The 27945-nt window shown below is 42.7% G+C and overlaps 1 protein-coding gene across 1 annotated transcript; it reads right to left on the bottom strand.

The window, feature by feature from the left end:
• Window positions 1-799: 799 nt before the first annotated feature.
• On the bottom strand, window positions 800-27540 carry SLC36A3 (solute carrier family 36 member 3). The gene is made up of 10 exons (XM_057730676.1): window positions 27116-27540; window positions 23237-23327; window positions 20699-20787; window positions 17352-17447; window positions 13978-14062; window positions 12830-13048; window positions 10248-10346; window positions 9710-9876; window positions 6214-6383; window positions 800-3073 (listed from the first exon to the last, which is right to left on the bottom strand). The coding sequence occupies exons 1-10, from the start codon at window positions 27313-27315 to the stop codon at window positions 2805-2807; spliced, it is 1485 nt and encodes a 494-aa protein (XP_057586659.1). The 5' UTR covers window positions 27316-27540; the 3' UTR covers window positions 800-2804.
• Between the last annotated feature and the right edge of the window lie 405 nt (window positions 27541-27945).

Below are 27945 nucleotides of genomic sequence, written 5' to 3'. Positions count from 1 at the left end.
CTGTATGGACATCGTTTGCTAGTAACAAATCTCCTGAATCCTTAGAGCATTCCCTGTCAGTTTCATTCCCAGGGTCACGGTGGCTTACAAACCACTCATGTCACTTGTGTTCACTTGGTAGCCAACTCTTAATGCCTCAGTTTCTCATGAAAAACTTCTGCCACTACCCCCACGCAGGGCTTGTGTTGCTTAGCAATCTCAACTCTCTCATTCCCCTTTCTTTCAATGGGCTTGTTGAAGATCCGAATTCAACCTCTCCTTAAAGTGATTTTGTATATCATTCCCCTCAATGCCCCAACCACAGTCCATCTCAGCCATGTTAAGACAGATCACGTTTGCGGTGTCAAGAAATGCAGTGGCAGGACTTCTCTGGCGGTCCAGTGGTTAAATCTTCCCCTTCCAATGCAGGGGGTGTGGGTTAGATCTCTGGTAGGGGAGCTAAGATCCCACATGCCTCATGGCCAAAAAACATAAAACAGAAGCAAACTTGTAACAAGTTAAATAAAGACTTAAAAAAAAAAAAAAAAGAAATGCAGCAGGAGATGATTCTGAAGGTTCTGGGGGTCAGAAATCCCCCTACAGCCTCTGTATCCTCCCAAACATCTCTATCCCAACTACCAGGTCCGAGTTTTTGCCAAAGAAGCACATGGCAGCAGAAAATTCAGTATTCACTGCTGAAACTGGAAAGGCCAGTTTGGGTCCTATCAGTGCTGGCTGCAATCAGAAAGTGTGTTCTGTACCAATCATATGGGGGCCTGAGTTTCCTTGTCTGGTAGCTTACCGCCCCCCCCCCCCCGCCCCGTCTGATTTTGAATATCGCCCCATTCTGCATTCAAACCTTAGTGCCAGGGTTGGGTATCCACTGTCTGCACATTATTATTCAATGCCACGAGAAGCAGAAATTCTTGCATTTCTTTTTCCAGAGGTTCTTTTGCAACCCAAGGTCTGTTTCATGTGGTTTGTCATTGCTCTTAAAGTTGCATGCAAAATTTAGTATGTATGCATATATGTGAATGTTATGGAAGGAGGACCCATGGCTTTCATTAGCATCAACAAGGTGTAGGACCCCTCCAAAAGTTATAAACCACTGTCTTATATGCATTTTATTGTTCTATATTCTACAGTAAGGCTTCCATATATTCCCTAAAAGCCTTACCTGCTCCAGGCTCATGGTCTGAGTCCCCAAAGAGCAAAGATCTTACTACTGGCATATAGCTTTCTTACATAGTGGTAGGATGCTCCTCTCTACCTCCGTTTCCTTCATGATGCCATAGCTACTTCACATCTCCTCTGAGAGGTGGTTGCTTGACATCTGACCATGGAAAATGAATGGAGACGCATTGCAGGCTGAGAACTCTGCTAACCCTAGCTGGGATTCCTGTTATTTAGGCCATAGAAGGTGAGGTTGAAAGTGATGTTACCTGGAAAGACTCATTCTACTGTAGATTTATGCTTTGCATACCCTCCTGTATGGGTATTATAGTTCACCATAAAATGTTTTTAAAAAGTGGTGCTTGCATTAGAGTGCACCAATCATTAAAATTTTCCCTCATGTGAAGTTTCTTTAGTTATAAAATCAACACATTGCTAAAAATATAACACAGGTAAGCAAAACAAAAACAAAAAAACCCCCCAAACAACAACAAAACGTAAAATTTCACTTATAATTGAACCCAGTTGGAGAAAATTCCCATAACATTTTGTTATGCATATCCTTCAAAACTGTTTGACTATATGCAAATGACTGCTTTTTTAAAAGGAACCAAAATGGCATCATGCTTCACATTCTATTTTTCACATCTTTGCGTTATAATTGTTATATAATAAAACTGTACATACTGTACAATTTGATAGACTTTGACATATATACACACACGTGGGAAACAATCCTCACAATCAAAATAGTGAACATATTATCCATCACTTCTGAAAGTTTCCTCATATCTCTTTCTGTCTCTACAGATTAGGTTGCATTTTTTAAACTTTTACATGAGTAGAATGATAAAATTTCTACCTTTTTTAAAAAAAAATCTGGATTCTGTCACTGAATATGATTATTTTAAGATTCAACCATGTTGGGACTTCCCTGGTGGCGCAGTGGTTAAGAGTCTGTCTGCTAATGCAGGGAACAACAGGTTCGAGCCCTGGTCCAGGAAGATGCCACATGCCACGGAGAAACTAAGCCGGTGCACCACAACTACTAAACCCGTGTGTTGCAACTACTGAAGCCCGAGCGCCTAGAGCCTGTGCTCTGTAACAAGAGACGCCACCTCAACGGGAAGCCTGCGCACTGCAACAAAAAGTAGTCCCCGCTCTCTACAACTAGAGAAAGCCCGTGCACAGCTACCAAGACCCAACGGAGCCAAAAAAAAAACAAACAAAAACAAATAACAGAAACTCCTCTCCCCACAACATACACTTTTCTGAACCTGATGCTTTAAGGGCAGTTACTGCAGAATAGAGAAAACAGCTCCTTTTGCATTTATATTTTTGCTTTGTCTCTGTTTCCAGGAATGTCATCGGCACATGGCATCCTTTTTCCCTTTAAATGAGGCTGATAATATGAATGGTTGAACGTGGTTTTGGTTCAGAGGGACAAAAGGCCTCCAGAGAAATCCAAAAACCAGAAAAGACATAGCCTGAGAAGTATCAGTACTGACCTGTGTTATCTACATTTCTCTTGGAAAGATGAAGCCGCTAATTAATATAGAGATGTTGCGGTTTGATGAATGTACATAACAATCACAACAGAAGTCAAATTGGGTACGAGAGTAAGGGAGAACTATCAGAATAAAAATAGATAATTATGCATAGACACCTGTGGAGTTGGCTATGGAACGGTTGATGGGTTGGATCAACTCATAGAAGGCTTGGTACGTTCCAAATACACACCCCAAAAGGCCCAGGATGCTGATCATGATGTCCTTTGCAATGGTGACACAGCTCATGTCTTCAGGGTAAAAGGTGATGAGCTCCAGGAGGGGTGGGATGATGAGGGCCAGGGCACTGCTGCTCACGGAGCCCACCAGGGAGATGACCAGGTCCAGGCGGGGGATGCAGATGGCCGAGACACCTGCGGGGAGAGAATAAGTTTAGACTCACTGAACGTTTCTGCAGGAAGGGAGCCCACAAACAAAGCATTTCTTTGGAGACTTGTAATTCCACAGGTGCCTGATAGACCATTTGGAGAGGTGGGAAAGGAACCCACTGTGAACTGGAGCAGCAGAACAGGCACTGTGCCTCTGGACGCCCACCTCTGTTTTAGCTGCCAATATACATGCTCTCCTTTTATATTTTATCTATTGGGTTTTTCACATACAATATTGAAAAGGATCCTCTACCACCTATCTATTATAACCTTCTCATCACAGAGATGGGGAAATCTAGAGCTCTAGACGGAATGGGTCATGCCCAAGGTCACACAGAGCTGAGATGAGAAGTCACTGAAAAGCCCAGTCTAAGGCCCTTTCCACCCTACTAGGTTGCCTCTAATGTACATGAAAGAATTTGATGTACAGTAAGTGCTCGATAAATGCCTGACTCTTGCCCAGACACTGCATCTACAGTGAGTCTGTACTAACCTACACGATATAGTTGCTGTCTAGAAGCAAGGATGGAAACACAATGAGAGATGGCTCTGCTGCTGTCAGAATCTCAAGCACTAGTTTTCCTACTCTTAGAGGGAAACTGGTAATTAAGCAGGACCTAAAACATGCAGACAGCATTAGGCGGCTCACTCACATCTCTTCTCTTCCATAAACACTCTTAGATTTCCATCTTTTATACAAACAATGAACATATCTCACGGATTTTCTAGAGGAGCTCAATTTTGATAAAATTTGAATGAATAAATATATAATTTATGTGACTTATACAGCCATATGATTTTCCTATGAATAAATTAGGAAAAACCTGTTTCGGAAAGCACTCAGACTAGCTTGCTGGGTCTTGAAGAAAACATCATCTCTTTCTGAAATTGCTCTAGGACATCTAATCAAAGAACAAGAGAGACTTACAGACTCTCATGGTTGAGAATCCATCACCTCTCTGATCGGATGATCCTCATTAATAAATTGCTTACTGGAGGAGGTACAGAGAAAAGCCAGTGTTTGCTCTTTAGGAGAGCTCACGCAGACAGGACAGAGAGAAGACGCACTCAAGGAAAGCTTAATGCAAGGTGGACTGGAGGAGTGCTCTAGAAGAGTCAGATCTGGTCATGCTAACCCACTGCTCCGGGCCCTTCCACCGCTCCCCACGGCCTGATCTCCTTAGCACAAGTCCCTTAGGACTTGGGCCCTGCCAGATCCTCTGGCTTTGTGTCTTATCACTCCCTGCTGCTTTCAGTTTTCCAAAGAAGCCATATGTAATCACTTGCCTCCAATCTGTGCAGAGCCTGCTCCCTGCACGCAGCACATTCTCCACTCCTCCACCTGCCTCCTAATTATCTTTTAGGTCTTAACTGAAATATCACTCCAGTGGAGAGGACTTCCTGACCTGGGCCAGGCTAAGCTACAGGACCTTCTCAGGTGGTCTTATGGTAGCCTCTTAAAAAAATATATATATATTTACTTATTTGGCTGTGTTGGGTCTTAGTTGCAGCGCGTAGGCTCTTTGTTGTGTCACGTGAGCTCTTCGTTGTGTTGCGTGAGCTTAGTTGCCCTGTGGCATGTGGGATCTTAGTTCCCCAACCGGGGATTGAACCCGCATCCCCTGCATTGGAAGGTGGATTCTCAGCCACTGGACCACCAGGGAAGTCCCACAGTAGCCTGTTCTTAAAGTCTTAACTATCCTCTGGTGCGTCATTGTGTACCATCTTAAGGTTCATCATCATGTGCTATAATTATTTCCCTGTGTATACTTCCCACTCAAACTGTAAGCCTCATGAGGGCAGGAGCCATGTTTTTTTCATGATTCATTATTGTATCCCGAGCACCTAACACAATGTCAGGTACATAGTAGGTGCTCAACAAATGATTACCAAATGAAGGATAACCGAATTGACAGATGAATAAAAGAGGAAGAAGTGGTCATTCCACAGGACAGAAGTAGGACATGCCATTGAAAGTCAGCTGTCTCTAGTGATGCTCTTTCCCTGATACCAAGTGGCCTGAACTACTCAGTGTTTCTCTTCAACGTACACCCTTCCTATTGGGGATGATCTCAAAACAATATATTTACAGGTTCCTGATGTCTTGGTACAGACTGGGAACTCTCTGTAACACCTTAAGCCAAGCAGGTGTGCTGTTTCTGCTTACAGAACTCCAGTTATGTGGAGCATGGCATCTGATGGTATATTGTTTTGCTGGTCTGCTCCAAGACTTACACACTTTCTCCTGACCCTGAACTGAGATGGGATTCCCTCAGCTTTAAATGCTGACTCCTGGAGACTTTAAGATGAAATTTGCTCTCCCTCTTGTGCAATAATCACACAGGTGTTTGAGAACAGATAACAGAATTTCCCCAAGCCTTTGCTTCTCCAGGCAAAATTTCCCTAGTTCTTTCCCTCATTCCTTTTTTGATCTTTCTCTGTAGGTTCAGAGAAAGAGCTTCCCTGTTCACAGTGTTTCCGAAACATCTACAGTGGCACCTGATGTAGACTGAATAAATAAATAAATGAATGAATGAAAGGAAGCAGGAAGGAAGGAAGAAAGAGAGGGAGAGAGGAAGAGAGGAGAAAATGACTTCCGAGGCTTTAACAAAGTGGCCCCTTGGGGTTTTTCTCTATAGTTAAATACCACTTTAAGGCGACTTGACCTTAATTTATGATGGGAAGGAATATGGCACAATGGAAAACACAGACTTTGGTGCTACACAACCTGCATTCAAATCCCAGCTCTGTCACTAGCAGCTATTTATGATATGAGCATGTTACTTAATTTCCTGGGTCATAGTTCCTTCAATTGGTAATATTACATAGGCTGTCATGAGTGTTAGCTAATGTCTGTGCTGTGCCTGACATATATGAGACATATAGAAAAGACACTTCTTTTTCCCACAAACCAGCCAATGTATTCTTTCTATGTGTAGACAGTAGAGATTACTACAACATTTACTATGTGATCATTCTGTTAAGCCCATTTTTCAGTTGGAAAGTTGAGATTCAGGGATGTGAAATATCTTGCTTGGCCAGTAGCCAAGCCAGTGATGAGGGGTAGCTGTCAATGCGGCTCCCAGCCAGCTTTGGGCAAAGAGAGCCCCTTTTATCCTACTCACAGGTGAGACAGACCAAGGCTGTGCGGACAGACAGATCTGCAAACAACGCCCAGCTCTCTGACACCTGAGAGATGACGGCGGGGATGATGATCTCAGCTGGGACATGGAACTGGAGGGCATAGGTGAAGAAGATGCCAACGGAGTACATCAACTTGACTGACTGGTACAACCTGCAGAGAGGGGGACAGCACGTGAAACTCGATGTGGCTCCTGGGTAGGGCTCACCCACTGCTTGGAAGCTGGGACTTGATGAGTTATAGAACTGCCTAACTTCCACTGACTCAGCCTGGCCGGCCACCAGAGCCACGTGGGAAGCTTATTAAAAGTGCACATTCCTGGAGATTCTCATTCAATAGGCCTGTGGCTCAGGAATCTGTGCCTTTATTTCTTTTACTTTTCAAAAAAGGTATACCTACCTAGAATAAAATTCACAGTACAAATGACTGTACAAATACCATGACTCCCACTTTTGATTCCCAGTCTCTAGTTCCTCTCTCCACAGGCAACTCCTCTAACAATTTTGTTGAAGCCCTTCCAGAAATAGCATAGATACAAACTGACACACACACACACACACAGAGAAGCACCCTCTACACACCATTGATCTCTGGTTTTATTCATTAAATATTTCTTAGAGATTGTTCCCCATCAGTACACACAGATCTGCTTGATATTCCAATTTCATGGATCTGCTATAATTTTTTAACCAGTCCCCAGTTAATGGATACATTATTCCTAGTCTTTTGCCAGTAAACCATGCAGTAAAGAACCTGCTTGCACATACACCTATGCACATATAGTATACAACCCCAGAAGTAAACATGCTGGGTAAAAGTACATGTGATTTGACATTTTGATAGCTCTCAGAAAAGGGGAACTTCATACACTGTTGTAAATTAGTGCAGCCACTGTGGAAAACAGTATGGAGGTTCCTCAAAAAACTAAAAACAGAACTACCATATGACCCAACAATTCCACTCCTGGGTATACAACTGAAAAAAAATTAAAACACTAATTCAAAAAATACATGCACCCCCATGTTCATCGCAGCATTATTTACAATTGCCAAGATATGGAAGCAATAGATGCACACACACACACACACACAATGGCATACTACTCAGCCATAAAAAAGAATGAAATTTTGCCATTTGCAACAACATGGATGGGCTTGGAGGGTATTATGCTAAGTGAAATAAGTCAGAGAAAGACAAATACTATATGATATCACATATGTGGAATTTAAAAAAGAAAACAAATTAGCGAACATAACAAAAAAGAAGCACATTCACAGATCTAGAGAACCAACTAGTGGTTACCAGTGGGGAGAGGCAAGATAGGGGAAGGGGATTAAGAGGTACAAACTACTATGTATCACACAGATGAGCTACAGGATATATTATACAACACAGAGAACATAACCAGTATTTTATAATAACTACAAATGGAATATAACCTTTGAAAATTGTGACTCATGAAGTTGTACACCTGAAACTTATATAACATTGTATATCAACTATACCTCATTAAAAGAAATAAAATAAAAAATAAAATTTTGATAGCTGTTGACATATTGCCCGTTTGTTGTCCTGGAATATTGGAGTGCTTGCTTCCTACCATCCTTGGCAAAATACAGTGTGTGAACACATGCTGGTGTGTGCTGTTGTGTTTTATAAAACTGGCATTTCTATTACTGTGAGGGAGACAGAGCAGATTTTCAAATATATAAAATGCCATTTTAAAAATTTTCCTGTGAACTGTTTGCTCACACACATTTCTTCTTGGGTTGTTGGTCTTTTGCTCATTGGGAGGGGATATTTGTTCATTCCTTCTTTAAGGCTTTTCTGGAGAATCTCATCACCAGCCAGATTCAGCGGTGTGAGGTCCTCATGGCACCTGAGGCCTGTTTTTTTTCCAGCTGATATTTCAGAAGGAAAGCGCCCTGCCCAAGGTAGCTAGTGGCAGCCCGAATTACCCAGAATAGGGACAGCATATTAGGTCGATACCTTACGGGTGTAAAATGTCACAACTTCAAAGAAATTCCACATTTATTATCTCATCTAGTCATTACCGCAACACAGTGAAGTGGGTGGGACTGGTGATATTTTTCTCTCTTTACAGCTATGGCCTTGTGGGAAATGAACGCCCCACCATCCTACTCACTTCCAAAAGATAGAGGCTGTGGGGAGATGTAGCAATGATAATAGCTAACACACAATGAGCACTTACTGCGTGCCAGACACTTTTCTAAGCATTTTATGTGTATTAAGCCAATTCACCCCCAGAGTCACTCCCTGAGATAGCGTGGCGGTCATTTGCACTGCTCATGGTCATTTGCACCAAATACTTCCCAGTCTTTCAGACACGTGGTAGAATTTCACTTCCCTGCCCCTTGGAGTGAGGTGGGGCCACTTGCTTTGACGGATGAAGTGTGAGCAGAAGAGATGTATGTCACTTCCCAGAGAAGCTTTAGCAGCTTCATGGTAAAGGGTATGATTCAATGTACCCTTCGCCATGGCAACCACCAACATTTCAGGGAGCAGCTGTTCCATCAGTCTGGGTCTAGGAGTGGGGATGGCGCAGAGCTGAGCCCTAGCCATCTCATAACGGACATGTAGCACGAGCACACAATTAAGCATTTGTGTATGTTCAGCTATTGAGATTTTGGAGTGGTTTATTTTACTACCAGAGCATAACCTATCCTGACTGACACAAATAGGCAAGAGTACTATCCTTATTTTACAGAGGATGGAAATGAGGTCTGCAAGATTATCCGAGGTTGCATGAGAACCAGGGTCGAATCCCATTGCTATGGTGTAGACTCTGTGCTCTTAAACACTTGGTTCTACTGACTGCTTAGTCATTCTGTACCCATTAGTGCCAGCATAATGACAGTAGCTAATACTCGATGAATGCTACATGCCAGTCCCCAAAATGCTTCCTGGATGGATGAATGAGTGCATGAGTAAGTGAATCAGTGATTAAATACAAGAACTCCAGTCCAAGTTCCAAGTGGGACACAGCAATAGTAGCTAAGGCCCATTTCTGGAACTGGGGGCCTGAGTAGGGGTCCACAGGCAGGACCCTCAATCACTACTCCAGAGTCATACTTTTTGTTGTTGCTGTTTCTGTTTCACAAGCATTCCCAGATCAGTCTTTTTGAGGGCCTTCGAACCACAGAGTCAGACAAATTCAGTTTCAAGTTTTAACTTCTCATGAGCAATGTGAGCTGAGAAAGTTACTTACAGCCTCTCCACATATCAACTTCCTCATCCATTCAATGGCATCGATAATAGAAATGCTAACCATAGGGCTGTTGAGAGAATTAAATGAGATAATACACCATGCCTGGATTATTAAACGTACCTGTTACCATAATACTAATACTAGCAGTCAGTATTTGTTGCCACATTCAGTTTGCCACATTCTGTTGCTGAGGCTCAGACCCTGTGACTCCCCTCTCCTTCCCCGTCACCCCAGATGGTCAGGGACGTACCAGCAATTGGGCAGGTTGAGGGTGATGCTGGCCTGAGTGTTCGACCCAAACTTCATGTAGCCCAGTGTCCCCAGGCAGATGTAGAGGACGATGACAAGGGACATCCCCAAGTACAGAACAAAAGAAAACTGCTGTGGATGCTTCATCTGGTTTTTGAGAGACAGAACCTAGAGATGAAAGGAGATTGAGAAAGAAAAGGTAGAAAGAAAGGTAGCAGGCTCTCCCCCAAGCACAGACATCCCTCTCCATGTGGCCCAGTGTCAGCAAGGGGCCACCTTGCATCTTCTCCCACATTTTCTACAGCCAGGAGTGCCTTGCTCCATCTGGGCTGATGGTAAATTCTCACTCAGTCTTCAAGGCTTGGTGTGGTGTATGGAGCAAGTGGCGCCCTGTAAATGAGTACTGACTTTCCCTTCCACCTGAAGAAGATCATATTCTGCACTTCTCATAAACACTACTATTGAAACACCTAGAACAATGACTGGCTTTCATAAAGAGCACTGGGGACCATTCCCTCCAACCCCACAACCCATCTTACCATACCGACGCCTTCAAACGTGAAGATGGCTGTTCCGAAGAACAGCAAGAAGGTCTTCCAGCTTGCCATCAAGGGCAGGTTCCTGGGATCTGGAATCTCCTGAAAGGAAGTAGAAGAAGGGGATTCATTTTGTCAAGGTGTGAAAGTCACCCCAAATCTGGTAGAGAGCTGGGCTCTCCCGACATCAACAGAGACAGTGTTAGAAGCACCCGTGAGGGATCTACAGCTGAGTCAGCCTTCTCATATTTTAAAAAGGTTACTTATTTTTTTTGTCGTAAAATACACATAGCATAAAATTTACCATTTTAAACACTCTGAAGTGTACGATTCAGTGGCATTAAGAACATTTCACATTGTTGTACAACCATCACATTCCACCTCCAGAACTTTAGCATCATCCCCAGCTGAAACTCTGCACCCGTTAAACAACAACTGCCTATTACCCAGCCCCCTGGGAACCCCTATTCAACTTTTTGTCTCTATGAATTTGACTATTCTAGGTACCTCATATAAGTGAAATCATATAATATTTGTCTTTTTGTGACTGGCTTCTTTCACTAAGCGTATTGTCCTCAAGGTTCATCCATGTTGTAGCATAAAGCAGAATTTCATTCCTTTCTAAGGAGTACATTGTATATATTTACATTTTGATTTACATCTTTACATGTGGTGAAAATGGAACCCGGGGAGGAGAAAGGAATTGCCCCAGGCAACTCTGCAAGTGAGCGGTACAGCCCAGATAAGAATTTAGGTCTTCTGTTTTCCAGTTCTCTAACACCCCTTTCCCATCACTTCTCTCAGAGCCATGAAGTCTCCTGGCTGGCACAGCAGCTATCACAGATCCAGAGGGAATGGTTATTTTAATAGCCTCCTGTGGGCAGCATAATGTCCACATTCTAATCCCTGGAAGCTTGAATATGTTACATTACATGGAGAAGGAGAATTAAGTTTTCAGACTGAATTAAGGTAGGTAATCAAGCAAATTTTAATTACTTAACTTATTTATTTATTCACAGTATTACATATTTTACTTGAGAAAAATTATTCCTAAGAGATTCATGTAGTCCCTTGAGATAAATGGGAATTTCCAAATATTTCAAATCCAAGTTCGGGAATACAATTGGGAGAGTATGAAAATGACAAAGGGAAAAACTCTTGGATATCGGAGTTATCACAAAACTTAAAGGTGAGTTACATGAATTGTACAGAGTCAAAATCAAAGTAGAAATTCCAAGAAAAATAGAAGAGCCGTGTTCCACTTCCACAACTGGATCAAAGACTGGCAACACTGGGCTCAGGCTTTGAGCTCTGCTATCACGGGCCCTTCTTAAGCCCTTAGGACAATAGGCCCTTTTATAGTTTCCTTTCCAAAGAGCAATTTCAGACCCCTCTTTAAGTCTTTATTTCTCAGCCTGTAGATGGAGGGGTTCAGCATGGGTGTGACCACAGTGTACATCACTGACGCTACTATACTTGAATGTGAGCTGAGAGTAGCAGCAGAGCTAAGATACACTCCTATGGCTGTACAATAAAATAAGGAGACAACTGAGAGGTGAGGCGCACAGGTGGATAATGTTTTACACTTCCCCTGAAGCTAATTTTAAAATAAGGAGGTTATCCCGGGTTATCTGGGTGGGTTCAATGTAATCACAAGGGTCTTTAAATTGGAAGAGGGAATCAGAAGAGAGAACCAGAGAGATGGCAGCATGAGAAAGACTCAGCCTGACATTGCTGGCTTTGAAAAGGGAAGTGGGGCATGAGCCCAGGCATGAGGGCAGCTTCTAACAGCTGGAAAAGGCAAAGAAACAGATTCTCCTCACAAGCCCCCAGAAAGAAGTGCAGTCCTGCCCAGTGAGACCTCCAGAACTCTATGATAATTCTGCGTTAAGTCACCAGATTTATGGTAATTTGTCATGGCAGCAGCAGGAAACTAATACAACCCCAGAGACTTTCAAAGAAATGAAACTATAAGGGTGGAATTTCAGGGCCTGTACTGAGAGCAAAGCATGGGCTTGGGAGGCAAAATGACTGTAATAAGTGGAAAAATTACTTTCTGTTTATCAGTTGCCTTGTCTGTGAACTGAGGAAACAGTAGTACTACTTTCAAAATAGCATCATTGTGAAGATTTAATGAGTTGATCTGTGTAAAGAACTTGGCACAAAGTAAATCAAATTCCTTTATCGTCTACGTATCCCTTGTCAACCTATCACTCTTACAGTTTTGGTTGGTTATTTGATTGAGATTTATTGCCCCAAGTGCTTGTAACCTCCATGAGAGCAGATGCCCCGCCAGTGGTACTTACCACTGAATCCCCCACTGCTTGCACAATGCCTGGATCATAGAAGCTATTGATAACTATTTGCTGAATGACCCACTGTTGTCCAGTGTGACGATAATGATGACGGTGACCAGCTTTTATAGCCTCTGGGGCAGGTGTTCACAGACATCACTTTGGCAGGGGCTGCTCAGAGCAGGTGGTCACCTTCCTCACTCTCATCTGGCCATAACGACAGGGACCCTCCCCACGTGTCTCAGAAGCTCTGGACACGGACCCCCTTTGGTGGTGGTTTTGGGCACGGACCTGCACGATATGCTCAAAGATCAGCGCCATGCTCCCCAGGGTGGTGATGCTGGCCAGTGTCGAGAAGACGGACAGCACCCTGAGGTTCTGGATGAACACCAGCAGGATCAGGAAGGGCAGGATTGTCAGCATGTAGACGCGAATGTCCAGGATGGGCGTCGGCACCAGGATCTTCCTGGGTTGGCAGGTGTTGGAGGTCACGTGGGCTTCTTCTACCATCTGACGTGGAGCACGGTGATGGGCAGCATAGTTAGAGGTGCCGCAATACCGCACGACGCCCAGTTAAATTTCAATTTCAGGTAATTAACAGATAATATTTTAGTAAGATATGTCCCAAATATTACATAAGGACATACCTGTAGTGAAAAAATAAATCTGCTGTTTATCTGAAATTCCAATTTAACTAGGTGTCATATATTTTTATTTCCCAAATCTGGTAACCCTAAACGGTAGTACCCATGATTGTGACAACCAGAAACCCTCAGAATCACCAAATCTCAAGGCTGAAGGGTCTTTCATCATCTAGCCCAACCTCTTCTTCTGTCCTGAATGGTTTTCTTTCATACATCGAGAGAACAGGAATTGATTACACATACCTTTCTTCAACTTTAGGTAGTCCTAAAAGTTAGAAAGTTCTGAATATTGAGCAAAATCTGTCTGCTTGAATATTCCATCTATCATGCTCATCATAATTCTGGCTGAGTGCACAAAAACAAGTATGTCTCCTCTATTCCATGAAACTGAGAAAGGATGCTATAATTGATTTGTAATGCCTGTTAGGAATGCAATGAGGGCAAGGTTGCAACTTGTTTGCCTTAATTTCGTCATCTTCTACATGACAACCTTGAGAAAACTAAACAAAATCTCACCAACATTTTTCAGGCTAAAAATTCTCAATTATTTCTGATTGGACATGATTGCAAGCCTCTCTCTCCATCCTGGTTACACTTCTCAGATGTTGCTTTGGCTTCCCTTTGTTCCGTTTAAAGAGTGATTTCCAGGTTGGAAAGAACTTACAAGTGTAGTCTGATTAGGGAGTGGAAATGAAGCTGTCTCTTCCCACAATCCCAAAACTGTACTTTTGCTAATGCAACTCTAGCGGCAGGAGGTCTGCTTTCCCCTACTCTGCCCAGAAGAGGTCTCATTACCTGCTGTAAATTGTCTGCCATAAACATAAAATAAACACTGCAGAAGCCCAGTTGCGTGATGATTAATAAGAAGCTGACCGTGTACCTGAGAAGGAAAAGAAGAGGCAGACAGAGGAGAAAGAAATTATTGTTAATGCACTTATTTTTATTTTTTGAGACAATTATTTCTTTTGTTATTATTTTTAGTATTTCCCCATTTTTTTAATTTTGAAAAATTTCAAGTCCACAGTAGAAGGTGAAAGACTAGTATGATTAACATCCATATATTCTTTAACTAGATATGCTGATTGCTAATGTTTAACCCTAACTGCAGTGTGTTTATCCACACACACACATACACACACACACATGCACGTGTGCACTTTTCAGAGCTACTTGAAAATTAATTGCAGATATTATAACATGTCAACCCTAAAGACCATAACATACCTCCTTTAGGACTATGATATCCAGAAAACAACTTCCATATTGTCAAATATACAATCTGTATTTTAAATAACCCAATTCTCTCCAAAATATCTTTTACAGCTGTTTTAAAGGTTTTTTTTTTTTTGATTCAGGATCTAATCACAATTCATATGTTGCTATGTCTCTTTAGTCTTTTTTTCAGGTAGAGCAGCCCTGTATCCATTCACCTTTTTTTTGTTTCCCATGACACTGACTTTTTGGGAAGAGTCTAGGCCATCTGTCTTGTAGAATGTCCCACACTGTGGACGTAACATGACTGTTTCTTCATGATTCGGAGAAGCAAGCATACCACACAGGTGATACTCTGTACTTTTGTTTCATCATATTGGGAGGCACAGGATGTCCTGTGGTTCCACTGTGATGACAAACGCTAGGCCTCTCCATTGTAAGCGTACGTTTCCTACTTTGCAACCTGGAGGTAAAACTTTGAGATGGCATGAATAGCCTATCCTCCTCAAACCAAGCATTTTAACATTCATTGATGATCCTTGCTGAATCAATTATTTCATTGGTGGTTGCAAGGTGGTGATTTTCTAGTTCTGTCATTTCATCTAAATTTATTAGCTAGCATCTAAGAAAGATATATTCTCCCTTCCTCTTTTTTTTAACCACAATAAATTCACATTAATTATTCTTTATTTAATATATCATACTCTGTTAGTGTCATTATTCCCTTGGATTCTTAAATTGTCCCAATTTTGGAGATGCATTTCTTTTTTAAGAGAACAAAAGTATGCTCTACTACTTAGGTTCTAATGTTTAGATCCATGCTTTTCAAGACTGGGTTGTAGTAACCCATTGTATCAGAATCACCTGAGGTTTATGGTAAGAATACAGATTACTGGCTCTCACATCAGCCTATTGAGTCAGAAGCTTGGCAGTGTCATGTGAGACTTCAGAATAGAGATGCTTTTTTTTTTTCTCTTTATAATGGAGATTTTCAAATATACAAGAAAGCAATGATAACAATTCAACGACTCCTCATGTGCTCATCTCAGCTTCAACAATTAACTTTTTGCCAATTCTCTTCCAACTATTCCTTCACCCCCACTGCACACAAGCTTATTTGTTGGAGCATTTGAAGTGAACTAGAGACCAAGTCATTCCACCTGTAAATAATTCAGTACGCAGCTCTAATGGACAAGAATTTAAATAAAATATAACCATTATGCCCTTAATCACCCCTTATAAAACTAACCATAATTTCTTACATCACTTAATATTCCATCCATAGTCAGAGTTTTCTAATTTTTTCAAAAATGTCTATTTCAAAGTTGGTTTCTAAACAAGTCTATTCATTGCATTTTGTTGTTAAGTCCCAGGTGTTTTAATCTGCTATATTCCCCTGGCCTTGTTTATTTTTTCCGTTGCAACTTCGACTTTTTTTGGATGGTGTTGAAGATACCAGAAAACTGCCCTGTAGTATGTTTCACTTTCTAGATTCAGTTGATGAATTCATAATGTCATTTATCTTCTTCTTCTATCCCCTGTGTTTCCAGTAAACTGATATTAGATCTAGTGCTTGGATAAGATTGAGGTTCTTCGTTTATCTTTCTGGCAGGGATATTTCAGAAGTGGTTCTCTGTACTCCCTAATGTATCCTCTTATGAGACACATCATGTCTGGTTGTCCCATGTCTCAATATGAATCAGTGACTACATGGGGTCAGGTGATGCCAGCGTATTCTTCCTTTATAGTTTTCCAGTGACCTTTCACAATGAGCATCCATTGATGACTGTTGCTTACATGGAATAGGTCGTTTTTAATCAAACTCCCCAGGTTTTCTTAGCACACTAAAAATTACAAAGCATTGGTTTAAATAAAACAGTTTCCCAATTCTTTCTCAGTTGCTGGGCCGCCAGAGAAATGGCACAGTATAGTGGGTGAGAGCTGAATGTTCTGGATTTCAGTCCTTGCTCTGCCATTAAATCCCTGGGGAACCTGAGCGGCCTTCTGGTTCCAACTGCTCTTCATCTTCCTCCATTTGAATAGACATGGATATAGTGATCTCCAAGGAGCCTTCCTGCCTGAAAGTTTTATTCAGTGTGTCATCAGAAGCTGATAAATCTTGGAGAGAAAGGATGGACAATTGTGAGATCTCTATTATTACTGCCCTGTGCCTTTTCTGTCTGACTATCAGAGTGACTCCTGATCAGGAGATTGGTGACCTAGTGACATTCCCAAGAGAGGAGCTGCAGGAGGGATCTTGGCAGGCAAAGAACTGACTACCTCCTGAGGGGCTCTGCTGGGAAGGCTAACATATTAGGTAGCTATCTATGTCTATAAGCTTGGACATGTTATTCTGTCTCTGTGAGCCTTGGTCACCATATTTCCTTCCAATAAAGACACACCTGCCTACCTCACAAGGTCACTGAGATGATCAGAGGAGATCAGACAGAGAAGAGCATTTTGTACACCATAAACTTTTTACCCAGCGAGGGAACAACCTAGATGTTTACCATTAGGGGGAGAATTAAATAAAACCACAGGATCCACCTCTATTGGGGAACACCATGAGCCTTACAAAATAATGAGGTCAATCTCCATGTCCCAACGTGGAAAGAAATTAGACACATGTTATTACATGAAAGAGCAAATTTCCAAAAAATATTCCAATTAATGTACAAGGAAATACAAAACAAAATATATATGTTTTCATTTGCACACATATATCATGTACCTGCAGAGAAAAAGTCTAGAGGAATGTTTACTAACTAGATATCAGTGATTACTTCTTGGGTGACGAGTGGGATGGGGGATGGAGCTATTGGAGGAGATTTTCTATATGGTTCAACAGCTTTCAACAAGAACATATTCCTTTAAAACGTGTGTTGAAAGAAAGAACAGGTGAGGATTATTACTACTGTTGCTATTACTACTACTACTGTGACTTCTACGGCTACTACCTCCCCCACACCGAGTGGGTCCTCAGCCAGGCGTTTGGGCAGGTTTCGAGGCCATACATCATGGCCTCTCCGTAGTTCACAAACGTCTTTTGCAGTCTAGGGAAAGGACAAGCAATGCATAACTTAAAACATTTTTTAAAAGTACAATTTACTCCCGAAGTGAGTAATTATTATCTATTCATGTATTAAGATGGAACATTCTGGTAATTTTCTAGCAACAGTATTACTGAGATATTTTATAATGGTATACTTTTAAAAGTTTCAGAATTCTGCCTCTTTTCCTTTTTGTAGTTGTCTTTTTTTCACACTAACATTTAAGGGGATATTAGTGTTATTATTTGGGTAGACAGTAGCTGTGAATTGATTAGGTCTGCAAACAAGCACAGAGAGGATGCGAAAGCTGTGAGGTGTGCACACCTGGTAAGGGGGAGGAGGAGGGAGGGGGAGGGGGTATAGGTATGGCCAAGACAGTGGTTCTGTCTTTTCTGAACTTACATTCCCTTCTTCCCACTGTTGAGGGTGTTGGAACATTTGAGATGCTTGCCCTGGACCAGACCCCGTGCAAAGGTGATCTTTAGCCTCCCGCCTAGCACCCCCATAGGACGTGACACCCCAGTTCCAGCCTATCCCTCTTCCTTTGTCCTTCCTTCCCTAAGTGGCCCTTCTTAAGGGAGGGGAAGGCCCTGCTGAGGACTGTCAACAGAGCAAGTGGAAGCAAGTTGCCACATCCCTGGAATGAATTGCATGACTGAGGGGAGTAGCTTGGAGAGGGAGAGGGCTCCATGCTTGTCAGGAAACCAGGGTTTAAGTCCCAACACGCCCCCTTAGATGGCTGGGAGAAGTTGAGCAAGTATCTTTATACTTCCAGGCTTCAGTTTTTTTCACACGCAGTCTGGATTTTGGGGAGGAGACAGTGGGAGATGAATGTGGTGATATACTGGGAACATGGCATGATGCTTCTGTTTTTATTATTAGCCAATGTGCTTGGCATTTGAAATATAGATGAGGTCACATTGCCTAGGACTGGCAAATATATTACTCTGAAGACGGCAAATTCGAAAGCAATGGGGAGCAGAAAGGTATGAGTAATGTGGAGGGAAGGGCTGGGTGTGAGACAGAATAGGGCACAGTGGAGACAGCGGCCTAGGCTCTGGTACATGTCTTGCTCCAAAAGGGGTTGATCAGGATGTGGTTCCAGCTGAGTGATGAAGGAATGAAACCACAGAGGTGGCAGAGTGTCTAACTGGCAAGAAGGTGCAGATTATTTTTTTATGTGAAATCTCCAGGTTTTCAAATGCTGGCTTAAAAACAAAAAAACAAAAAATGTAGAAGTCCTCCCAAATATATCTGAATGCCATTGTCAGCTTTTAGGTCATGAGTCTGTAACCTCTATATTAGAAAAAAAAAAAAGGAAAACAAATCATCAAAAACAAAAATCAGGGACTTCCCTGGTAGTGTATCGAATTGACATGCCAATGCAGGGGACACGGTTTCAGCCCTGGTACAGGAAGATCCCATATGCCATGGAGAAACTAAGCCTGTGCACCACAACTACTGAGCCCATGTGCTGCAACTACTGAACCCCACATGCCCAGAGCCCACGCTCTGCAACAAAAGAAGCCACCGCAATGAGAAGCCTGCACGCCACAACGAAGTGTAGCCCTCACTCGCTGCAACTAGAGAAAGCCCGTACACAGCAGTGAAGACCCAATGCAGCCAATAAATAAATAAATAAATATTTTAAAAAATCAGGGAAAGGCTGTCATAAGTGATATAGATGTTAGAAGCCTGCACGGTGATAAAAGTCCTGGCAGGCTTGAGGAAAGAAAAAAATTTGCAGATAGGTTAAGGGGCAGAGTCAGAAAGGTCTTGGAATACTGGCTCTGCCACTTCCTAGTGGTGTGACCTTGAGCAAGGCATTTAACTCATCTAAGTCTCAGTTTAATCATCTATAAAATGGGAATAATAGTTCCTACCATAAAATTTTACTGCAAGGAGTAAATAAAAGAAGATTTGCAAAGCTCTTGCCATGTACTTGGCACAATGTAATTGTGTAATAAATTTAATTGATGAGTGAGTAAATGCTCTTAAGTGTTTCATGAGCTGGAAAGTACCACACAAGTTAGGTGTGACTGATATATACTCCAGATACACCTATTTGGATGATGATAATTTGACTTTATGAGGAGCTTCATTTAATATCCTTACTTTGACTCATGAGGCCTTTCTGCACACCTATGAGGGCATATTTAGATTTGCCTGCCTTGGGAGCAGCTGAGCCCTGTGGACAGAAAGCCACCAGGCTGTTGGCTAAGGAATTGCTAGTTTATAAATATGAAATTCTCAGTACTGTTTGTTTTCACTGCATTTGTCTTTTCTTTCTGGAACTTTGTTTTGCATTAAAATTTTAAATATATGAACATTGGAGCTTTCCTGGTGGTGTAGTGGTTAAGAATCCGCCTGCCAAAAAAAAAAAAGAAAAAAAAAAAGTCAAGAAAAAAACAACAAAAAAGAAGAATCCGCCTGCCAATGCAGGGGACATGGGTTTGATCCCCGGTCTGGGATGATTCCACATGCCATGGAGTAACTAAGCCTGTGCACCCCACCCACTGAGCCCGCGAGCACCACAGCTGCTGAAGCCCACATGCCTAGAGCCCGTGCTCCGCAACAAGAGAAGCCACCGAGATGAGAAGCCCGTGCACCACAATGAAGAGTAGCCCCTGCTCACTGCAACTAGAGAAAGCCCACATGCAGCAACAAAGACTCAATGCAGCCAATAAATGAATGAATGAATGACTATATAAACATTGAGTGTTGTATGTATATTTTATTAGGGATTGAAGTGAACTATCCCTGTATTAGGGATATCCCTAATATCCCTGTGGAATATTCATCTCATTGCTGACTATGTTTTTTTACTGTTACTAAATTGTCCCAAGAAGGGTTTACCTGGAAAAAATTCCCCTTCCAAGGTGTGTGTATTGGAGTTGGGGGAACATGGGGGTGGAGAGGTTAAGAGGAAAAGGACATCCTAAGTATCTCACATATACATGGGTATGTATAGAGCACGTTTGCATCTTTTATCACTTTGGATCTTCCTAGGTACGGGGATTTGGGCTCAGAGAGTGCAGGAGCTTGGCATAGTTGTCCAGCTAGTTAGCAGCAGAGTTGGGCCGAGACCTAGGAGTTCCCAGTTGGGATTTTAATCACTCTCTCCACTGCCTCTGTAGTATCTATAGCAGCAGGGGCGGTGGCCTGGAGATGGAGTCAGCTAATGGGGTCAACGATCCAGGGAAACAACACCCTCCAATGAAACTCGGTGCCTGAGAGGGAAGCAGGGCTCTCACCTCTGACTTAGGTGATGAGCGCAGTTCAGCAGGATGACCATGCAGTGCACGGTGAGGATCCCAATGGCCAGCAGGCTGATGGGACCGACCTGGAGGGGGAGGGAGAGGTGGGCACGGTGAGCCACAAGTGGATTGCTCCCATACCTGGCCCTCTCCCCGCCTGGGTGCTGGGGCCCCTCTCATAATAGAGATTTTGGGATGAGAGCTCCTGCCTGAATGTCCTTGTGCTCACAAGATGCTCTAGCCTGAACGCCCTCCTTGGTATCACTGCAAAGTGGCTGCCCCACCTGTACTAGGATACTTCTAGTAACAAAGAGCTCACTACCTCCCAGACAGCCATGCCTTTCCTCATCTGCCTTTAGTTTCACTTCCACATTCCTCATTCCTTTTCACATCCCAGGGCTTACCTCCTCTGAGATGGCTGAAGACCAAAGTTCCTCTTAGGGAATAGTTTTCTTCCTCTAGCACAAGGTTACCCAAAGCGGAACTATTGACATTTTGGGCCAGCTGATGTTTTTGTTGCAGGGAGCTGTCCTGTACATTGTGGGATATTTAGCAGCATCTCTGGCCTCTACCCACTGGATTTCAGAAGCACTCCCTTCTCTTCCTCCCCAAGTTGTGACAACCAGGAATGTCTCTAGACATTGTAAATGTCTTTGGGTGAGGGGGGTGCAAAACTGTCCTCAGTTGAGAATCATTGCTCTAGTAGTTTAATTTCCATCTCCCTTTTATTTTTTTAACTAAAAATTGTGTGTATTTAAGGTGAACAGCATGATGATTTGATATACATACACATATAGTCAAGCTAATGAACAGTCTTCTCACATAGTCTCCAACTTTTCTGTGTGATGAGATTAAAAAGCAGGGCTCATTATTAATCACCATCTTCCCGATGTAATCACAAGGGCATAGAGCAAAGAGGGACTCTCTCACCCTCTTCGTGCTGGACACCTGTGCCTTTATAGATGTGACCTGTGCTAACATTATCACAAAGAAACAAATGAGAGATGAAGAGTGCCACTAGGTTGCACCAGGATGTAGCCTCTGTATAGCAGAGGCTTTTTTGTCTTGTTTATGTCTATATTCCTAGGGCTTAAGAATAGTTGGTGCTCAATGTACATTTCCCAAATGAATCATGATTAGAGGTTCTGATGGGAGATGGAGGGTAAAGAAATCACCTAATAATACTTAGGAAGCAAAAATCAAAGGATAAAAGAGTTATCTTAGAAAGCAAAGACCACACTGGCAAAGAGAGTTTGGCTGAGGGCCATGTGGTAATAATGCTCTTCAGAAGTTCTAGAACCCTGAGAATTCTAAAGGGGAACATCTCTTCTCTGGGTTGGAACTGATACAGATTGGAAGTCATGTCAGAAGCCAGGGTCTCAATGTGCCTTTTTTAGACATGAGGGCCACTTACCAGGCCTGGAGAGAAGGAGAAATTTGCTTCAACTAAATGAAAATCATCTATCTATTCAATTCCATGGACACGAACTGGGACTTCCAGCATGCTGGTCTCTACAGCAGGTATTGTGGGGAGGTGTAGCGATGAATCAGAGAGTTCCTGCCCTCAGAGCTTTCAGGTAAGTGAGGAAGATAGGTATATTAAAAAATAAGCATGTTTCATCTTTGTAAGTGCTAGAAGAATTCCAGGTTAGGTAGATATAAGTTCTAGAAAAACACAAGGTGAAAGAATTTTAATAGGAAACAGACAAATTTTACAGAGGAGGTGGATTTCAAAAGATAGAAATAAGGGAGAAGGGAACAGCATTAGCAAGAAGACAGAGGTGGGAGGGTACAGGAAGTCAGGGGATTGGGGGAGCCTTTGTTATCCTCATCTTCTAAGACACTTTCTCACAATCAATCACAAATAGGAGCCACACACTCAAATGCCTGGAAGGGCCAGGCTGCTGATATAAATGAATGACAGCATGGATGTCACCCTGGGGAGACTGTGGCAAAGTGGATTCCGCATCAGTACGTGAGTATGGTGAGTCCTTAAGAATAATGGTGGAGAGGGGGAATTGGACGGAGGTGGTCAAAAGGTACGACTTCCAGTTATGAGACAAATGGGTACTGGGGATGTATTGTACAACATGATGCCTGCAGTTAACACTGCCATATGGTATATTTGAAAGTTGCAAAGAGAGCAGATCCTAAAAGTTTTCATCACAAGGAAAAAACATCTATTTTTATAACTATATGGGGAGACAGATGTTAACTAAACTTATTGTGGTAATCACTTTGTAGCATACATATGTCAGGTCATGTGGTACACCTTAAATTTATACTGAGATGTATGTCAGTTATATCTGAATAAAACTAGGGGGGAGAAAAAAAAAAAGAATGGCTTGTCCCCTCCAGGCATGCTTCATTTAGCTCTAGGTTGTCTCCAGCGTATTGATGCCAATAGGCTCATTTCCTATTGCAAAGGGTGCCCCTAAATTCCCCATTGATAAACAGTGCCTAAGGCCTTAGGGACCCACCAACCCTTTCCCCCAAATGGGCAGACCTGGTTCCCATTGCACAGGTCCATCTTACCAATAAGCCGGCATTTTTCATGGCCAGAGGAAGCCCCAGAAGCCCTGTGCCAATGTTGCATTTCAGTAAGTGAATCAAGGTTTGCATCATCCTGTAGGGGGAACATAAGGCAATGGAAGGGTATGTTAGTGGAGGGAAAGGTGACCCCGTGCTCAGGCTTCTTTCAGCCTCTCCAGCACCCTCTGGTGGGAAGATGGACAAAACCAGATGAAGTGGACTCTGGTTTAACTCAGTTCCCAGGATCTGTTCCGGAACCTCTGATCCAGGGCTGGTGCTAGTTCAGGTGACTCAACAAATATTTAAGACACACTAGGCTCTAAAGAAAAAAGTTAATAGCCATTGATATTACTCTGGATAACTCCCTAGTACCAGTTTATTCATTGAGGCATCCAATGATTTCTTTCGTGATACATTCACTCAAAATTTATTTAGATCTACTAGATGTTTGACATTTAGATAGACAATGAAAAACATAGTGTTTCTCAATTTACAGAGTAATTATCACTGCCCAGTCATTTATTCATTCACTCACTAGGAAAAAAAACAGCAGTCTGTCACCACATGGGGAGTATTTATTGGTTCTAGTTCACTCTTTCATCCATTCACTCAACCATTATTCACTGTAAACTTATTCCATGCTATGCATTGGATACAATCTAATAGCAATTGCTCCTGCACGTACAGAACACTTACTATGTGCCTGGCAGCGTGCCAGGTACCAAGGTTCTAAATGTTCACACCGGTGCTGGCAGCTCCTGCTCAGGCACCACCAATCCACTGGGGAGGGGGAATGTGGAACAGGATCATGAGAAGAGAATCAAAAAGGAATTGAGGCTTCCCTGGTAGCACAGTGGTTAAGAATCCACCTGCCAATGCAGGGAAAACGGGTTCAATTCCTGATCCGGGAAGATCCCACATGCCACTGAGAAACTAAGTCTGTGCACAACTACTGAGCCCATGAGCAAAGAGCCCGTGCTCCACAACAAGAGAAGCCACTGCAATAAGAAGCCCGAGCATCGCAACGAAGAGTAACCCCTGGTCTCCACAACTACAGAAAGCCCGTGCACAGCAGTGAAGACCTAAAGCAGCCAATAAATAAAAATAAATAAGTAATAAATTTATTTTTAAAAAAAGGAATTGAAAAGTTGAATGCAAAGCTCTGAACTGAGGTAGGAGCACTGGATTCTGAGTTCCTGCTCTGCCGTTAACTGACTGTGTTTGGTCACTATTTGGGGAAGGCCTTTGGCCTTCTGTTTCTTCATCTTGCTCTGCCTACCTCCTAAGGATATAAGAATCAGAAGAGGCAATGACATGATGAATCTTGGAATCACAAAGTGCTTCATAGATGTGAGACATCATCACCACCATCGCTATCACCTTTGGTTTGGCCTTATAGTGCTCACCTGTTAGAAAGGGCTTCCTAAAGAGGAGGCAGAGCTTGGTTGATAGACAAAAGGCAAGCAAGGGCTGGTTTAAGCAGGTAGAGGTGCCCCCTCCTCCTGGAACAAAAGGTATCTGGAGGAGGCCATTGGAGGCACCTCCTTGCACAGCCTTTGAACTGTCTGTAGGCATCCCGGATGTGGAAATAAATTGACCAAGGTCACATAGCAAGTCAGTGCCCAAGTCTCCAGGTCTTGTCCTCTTGGTTAGGGTGTCAGGGCTCTGTGAGGTTTTTACATTTTAATCCCGACCAGGGAGAGGGTTGGGGCAGAGAGAATAGGGTGACTTCCTGCATCTCTGTGAGTTCAGTCTTCACCTAAGCAGTGAGGGGGTGGGGTGGAGATACAAGCTGTCCCTTCACTTCCAACAGTAATTTATATTTTTTGGTAACTGCAATTGTTGAAAAATATGTCAAAGCAAAAAAACAAAACAAAAAAACAAAAACCCCCCCAAAAAACCCCACCGTATTTTTTTAAAAATCTTTTGTCAATTCTTTGATAGTAATTTCTCCAAAAGATGTGCCCCCTTCCTGTCCTCCATCACTCCATCTCTCATTTCTTTCCTACAGCAGTGTCTTTCCCCACCTGAACCAAATCTCTTGGGAAGGGTGAGATAAGGGTTTGGAGAAAACATTGCACCTTAGTTAACATCATAGATCAGGGCTGTGGGGAGTAAAACACATGTTGGGAGCGCCTAGGCACTGAAGAAAAATGATATTATTGTCATTATAAAAGAAAATACTCAAATTCCACCAACTGGAAATAACTACTTTTAATACTTTAACACTTCTCTAGGCATCCTTACTTGTCTTTATTTTTTTAAATAAATAAATAAATTTATTTATTTATTTATTTATTTATTTTTATTTATTGCCTGCGTTGGGTCTTTGTTGCTGCACACGGGCTTTCTCTAGTTGCTAAGAGTGGGGGCTACTCTTCATTGTGGTGTACAGACTCCTCATTGTAGTGGCTTCTCTTGTTGTGCAGCATGGGCCCTAGGTGCGTGGGCTTCAATAGTTGTGGCACATGGGCTCAGCAGTTGTGGCTCACGGGCTCTAGAGCACAGGCTCAATAGTTGTGGCGCATGGGCTTAGTTGCTCTGCGGCATGTGGAATCTTCCCAGGGCAGGGCTCGAACCCGTGTCCCCTGCATTGGCAGGCGGATTCTTTACCACTGCGCCACCTAGGAAGTCCCTTACTTGTCTTTAAATGCACACAAATTTTACACAAGGACAACTATTACAATACTTATTTTAATTTTCTTTACGATTAGTATGTCCTACATATTTTCCCATAACCATAGATTTCCTTCAATGAAACCATTCATTTCCAATACTCCTAATGGCTGTATTGTATCCCACTGTATATGTGTATCATATTTTATTTAAATAATCTCTCATTGTTTTTGAATTGTCAGTATTACAACCAGATCTGAGGTCAAGATCTGGCTTCAATAACATGATCATGCATACCTGCATTATTAACTCATTCAGAAAAACTCCTGGAAGTGGTATTATTGATCAAAGAATTTATTTATTTACATTTACTTATACTTAAAAAGCCCTAACACAGTATGAAATCCAAAAGATAAAACAAAAAAAGAACCCCCCAAAACCTTACAGAGTGAACATAAATGTTTCTTCTATCTCTGCCTCCCAGTCTCCCAATTCTCTTAGCCAGAAGCAACCACTACAGCCAGTTGTGTGTGTGTGTGTGTGTGTTTTAAAAGAAAGCATATGCCAAGTATTTGTATGTTTTATATAAATACGTTAGGATTTGACATATATTACAACATTGCCATCTAGAGAGGTACCAGTTTAATTCTTCCCAAAAGGACAGGAAAGAGGGCACTTCCTGACATCCTTATCAACACTGGGTGTTGTCATTTACAATCTCTTTATGCGTGGATATTATCTGATCTGATTACTAAATAATAGTCTAATTGGCAATAAAGCCTTAAGGAAAAGAGCCATGTTTCTGAGTTTACGGCAGTAAAAGTAGGACATGGGGCTAGGAGGTGAACTTTTATTTCCTGGATGGGTTCGTATGAGGAAGGGAGAGAATGGGTGTGGGGTGGGTAGAGAGAAAGGGAGAGAGGGAGAGGGAGAGAGTATGAATAATAGCAGATGTCGAAGGAGAGGAAAGCAGCTTGAAACTGCTGAAGAAACAGCAGCCAGCCTGAGACACAAAATTGTTCTGGGAATCAAGAAGCTCATCTTGGGAATGACTGTCTGCGTTTTCTGCAAAACCTGTGAAATAGGTGTAATACCCAGAGCTACATGGGTCAAACTTCTTAGATTCTGAAGATTTCATCTTTAATACACGTTTCTCCCGTTCAATGAGGATAAATGTGTTAAGAGAGAAGCAGGACGTTGTGGCCCAGCGCTGTGAAGGCAGCAGTGCGTGACCTCAGACAGGGAAGGGGCAGTGCAGCCACTTACGTTAATCCATTGGCTTCCTCTGGGGGATGGACATTCTCTGAAGTGATGCTGCTGCTACTCTCCGAGAGTGACTTGGACCCATCATCCAAGGACTTGGGCTCGCTGTTGTTGTCCCTTGCAAGCAATGAGATCTTCAACATGGTGGGTAGGTGGTGGTGACTCAGAGTTAAGAACTGTAACGCCTTGAACCAGCCTCCCATGGGTGTTTCGCCAGAGAAACCAAGGCTGCAGCACTGAGATGCTGGCTCCTAATTCCTGAAGGTGCCTGGCCCTGGGGCTGGTGAGAGGGGGAAGCGATGTCGATTATGTGCCTCCCCTGGCTTTGGGGACTTAGGCGAGTCTCATCTCAGGATGATCCTCAGTGCCCCTTGTGATTGCCCGGCCACACGCCGGGACTCGCCCGGGCTTTCAGCCCCTCCCAGTTTAGCCCTTAGTGCTTTAGGGCAAAGTGAACTGTGTGACTGGGAGGAAGAAGACACCACTGGACTGGAGGTCTTGGTGCCTGGATGTGGGGCCAGGCTCAGGGCTTGTCTCTCTTTGGTAAGGAGGAAACCAGAGCTACCTCACAATGGAGGCTGCCTGGCCAATAAGGTGCTGCTGAATGGCAGGATGCAGGTGTGGCCCGACAGGGGGTAATCTGGCTACCACCTTCCCTGAGTGGGGGCAGAGTGGCTTTGTTTTTAAATTGATGTATAGTTGATTTACAATATTATATTAGTTTCAGGTGTACAACGTAGAGATTCAAAATGTCTATAGATTATTCTCTGAAGTTATTACCAAATGTTGGCTATATTCCCTGTGCTGTACAATATGTCTTTGTAGCTTATTTA

This window comes from Hippopotamus amphibius, chromosome 1 (genome assembly GCF_030028045.1).
Source record: "Hippopotamus amphibius kiboko isolate mHipAmp2 chromosome 1, mHipAmp2.hap2, whole genome shotgun sequence".
NCBI lineage: Eukaryota > Metazoa > Chordata > Mammalia > Artiodactyla > Hippopotamidae > Hippopotamus > Hippopotamus amphibius.
The sequence above is the reverse complement of the archived record's forward strand: the minus strand, read 5'-3'. Positions and strand labels throughout refer to the sequence as shown.

Coding starts and splice junctions, on each gene's coding strand:
- SLC36A3 (XM_057730676.1), bottom strand. CDS start 27,315: ATGGGAGGCTGGTTCAAGGCGTTACAGTTCTTAACTCTGAGTCACCAC. Junction 23,328..27,115: donor GAGGAAGCCAATGGATTAAC/GTAAGTGGCTGC, acceptor TTCCCCCTACAG/GATGATGCAAACCTTGATTC. Junction 10,347..12,829: donor TCTTTGAGCATATCGTGCAG/GTCCGTGCCCAA, acceptor ACTTCCTTTCAG/GAGATTCCAGATCCCAGGAA.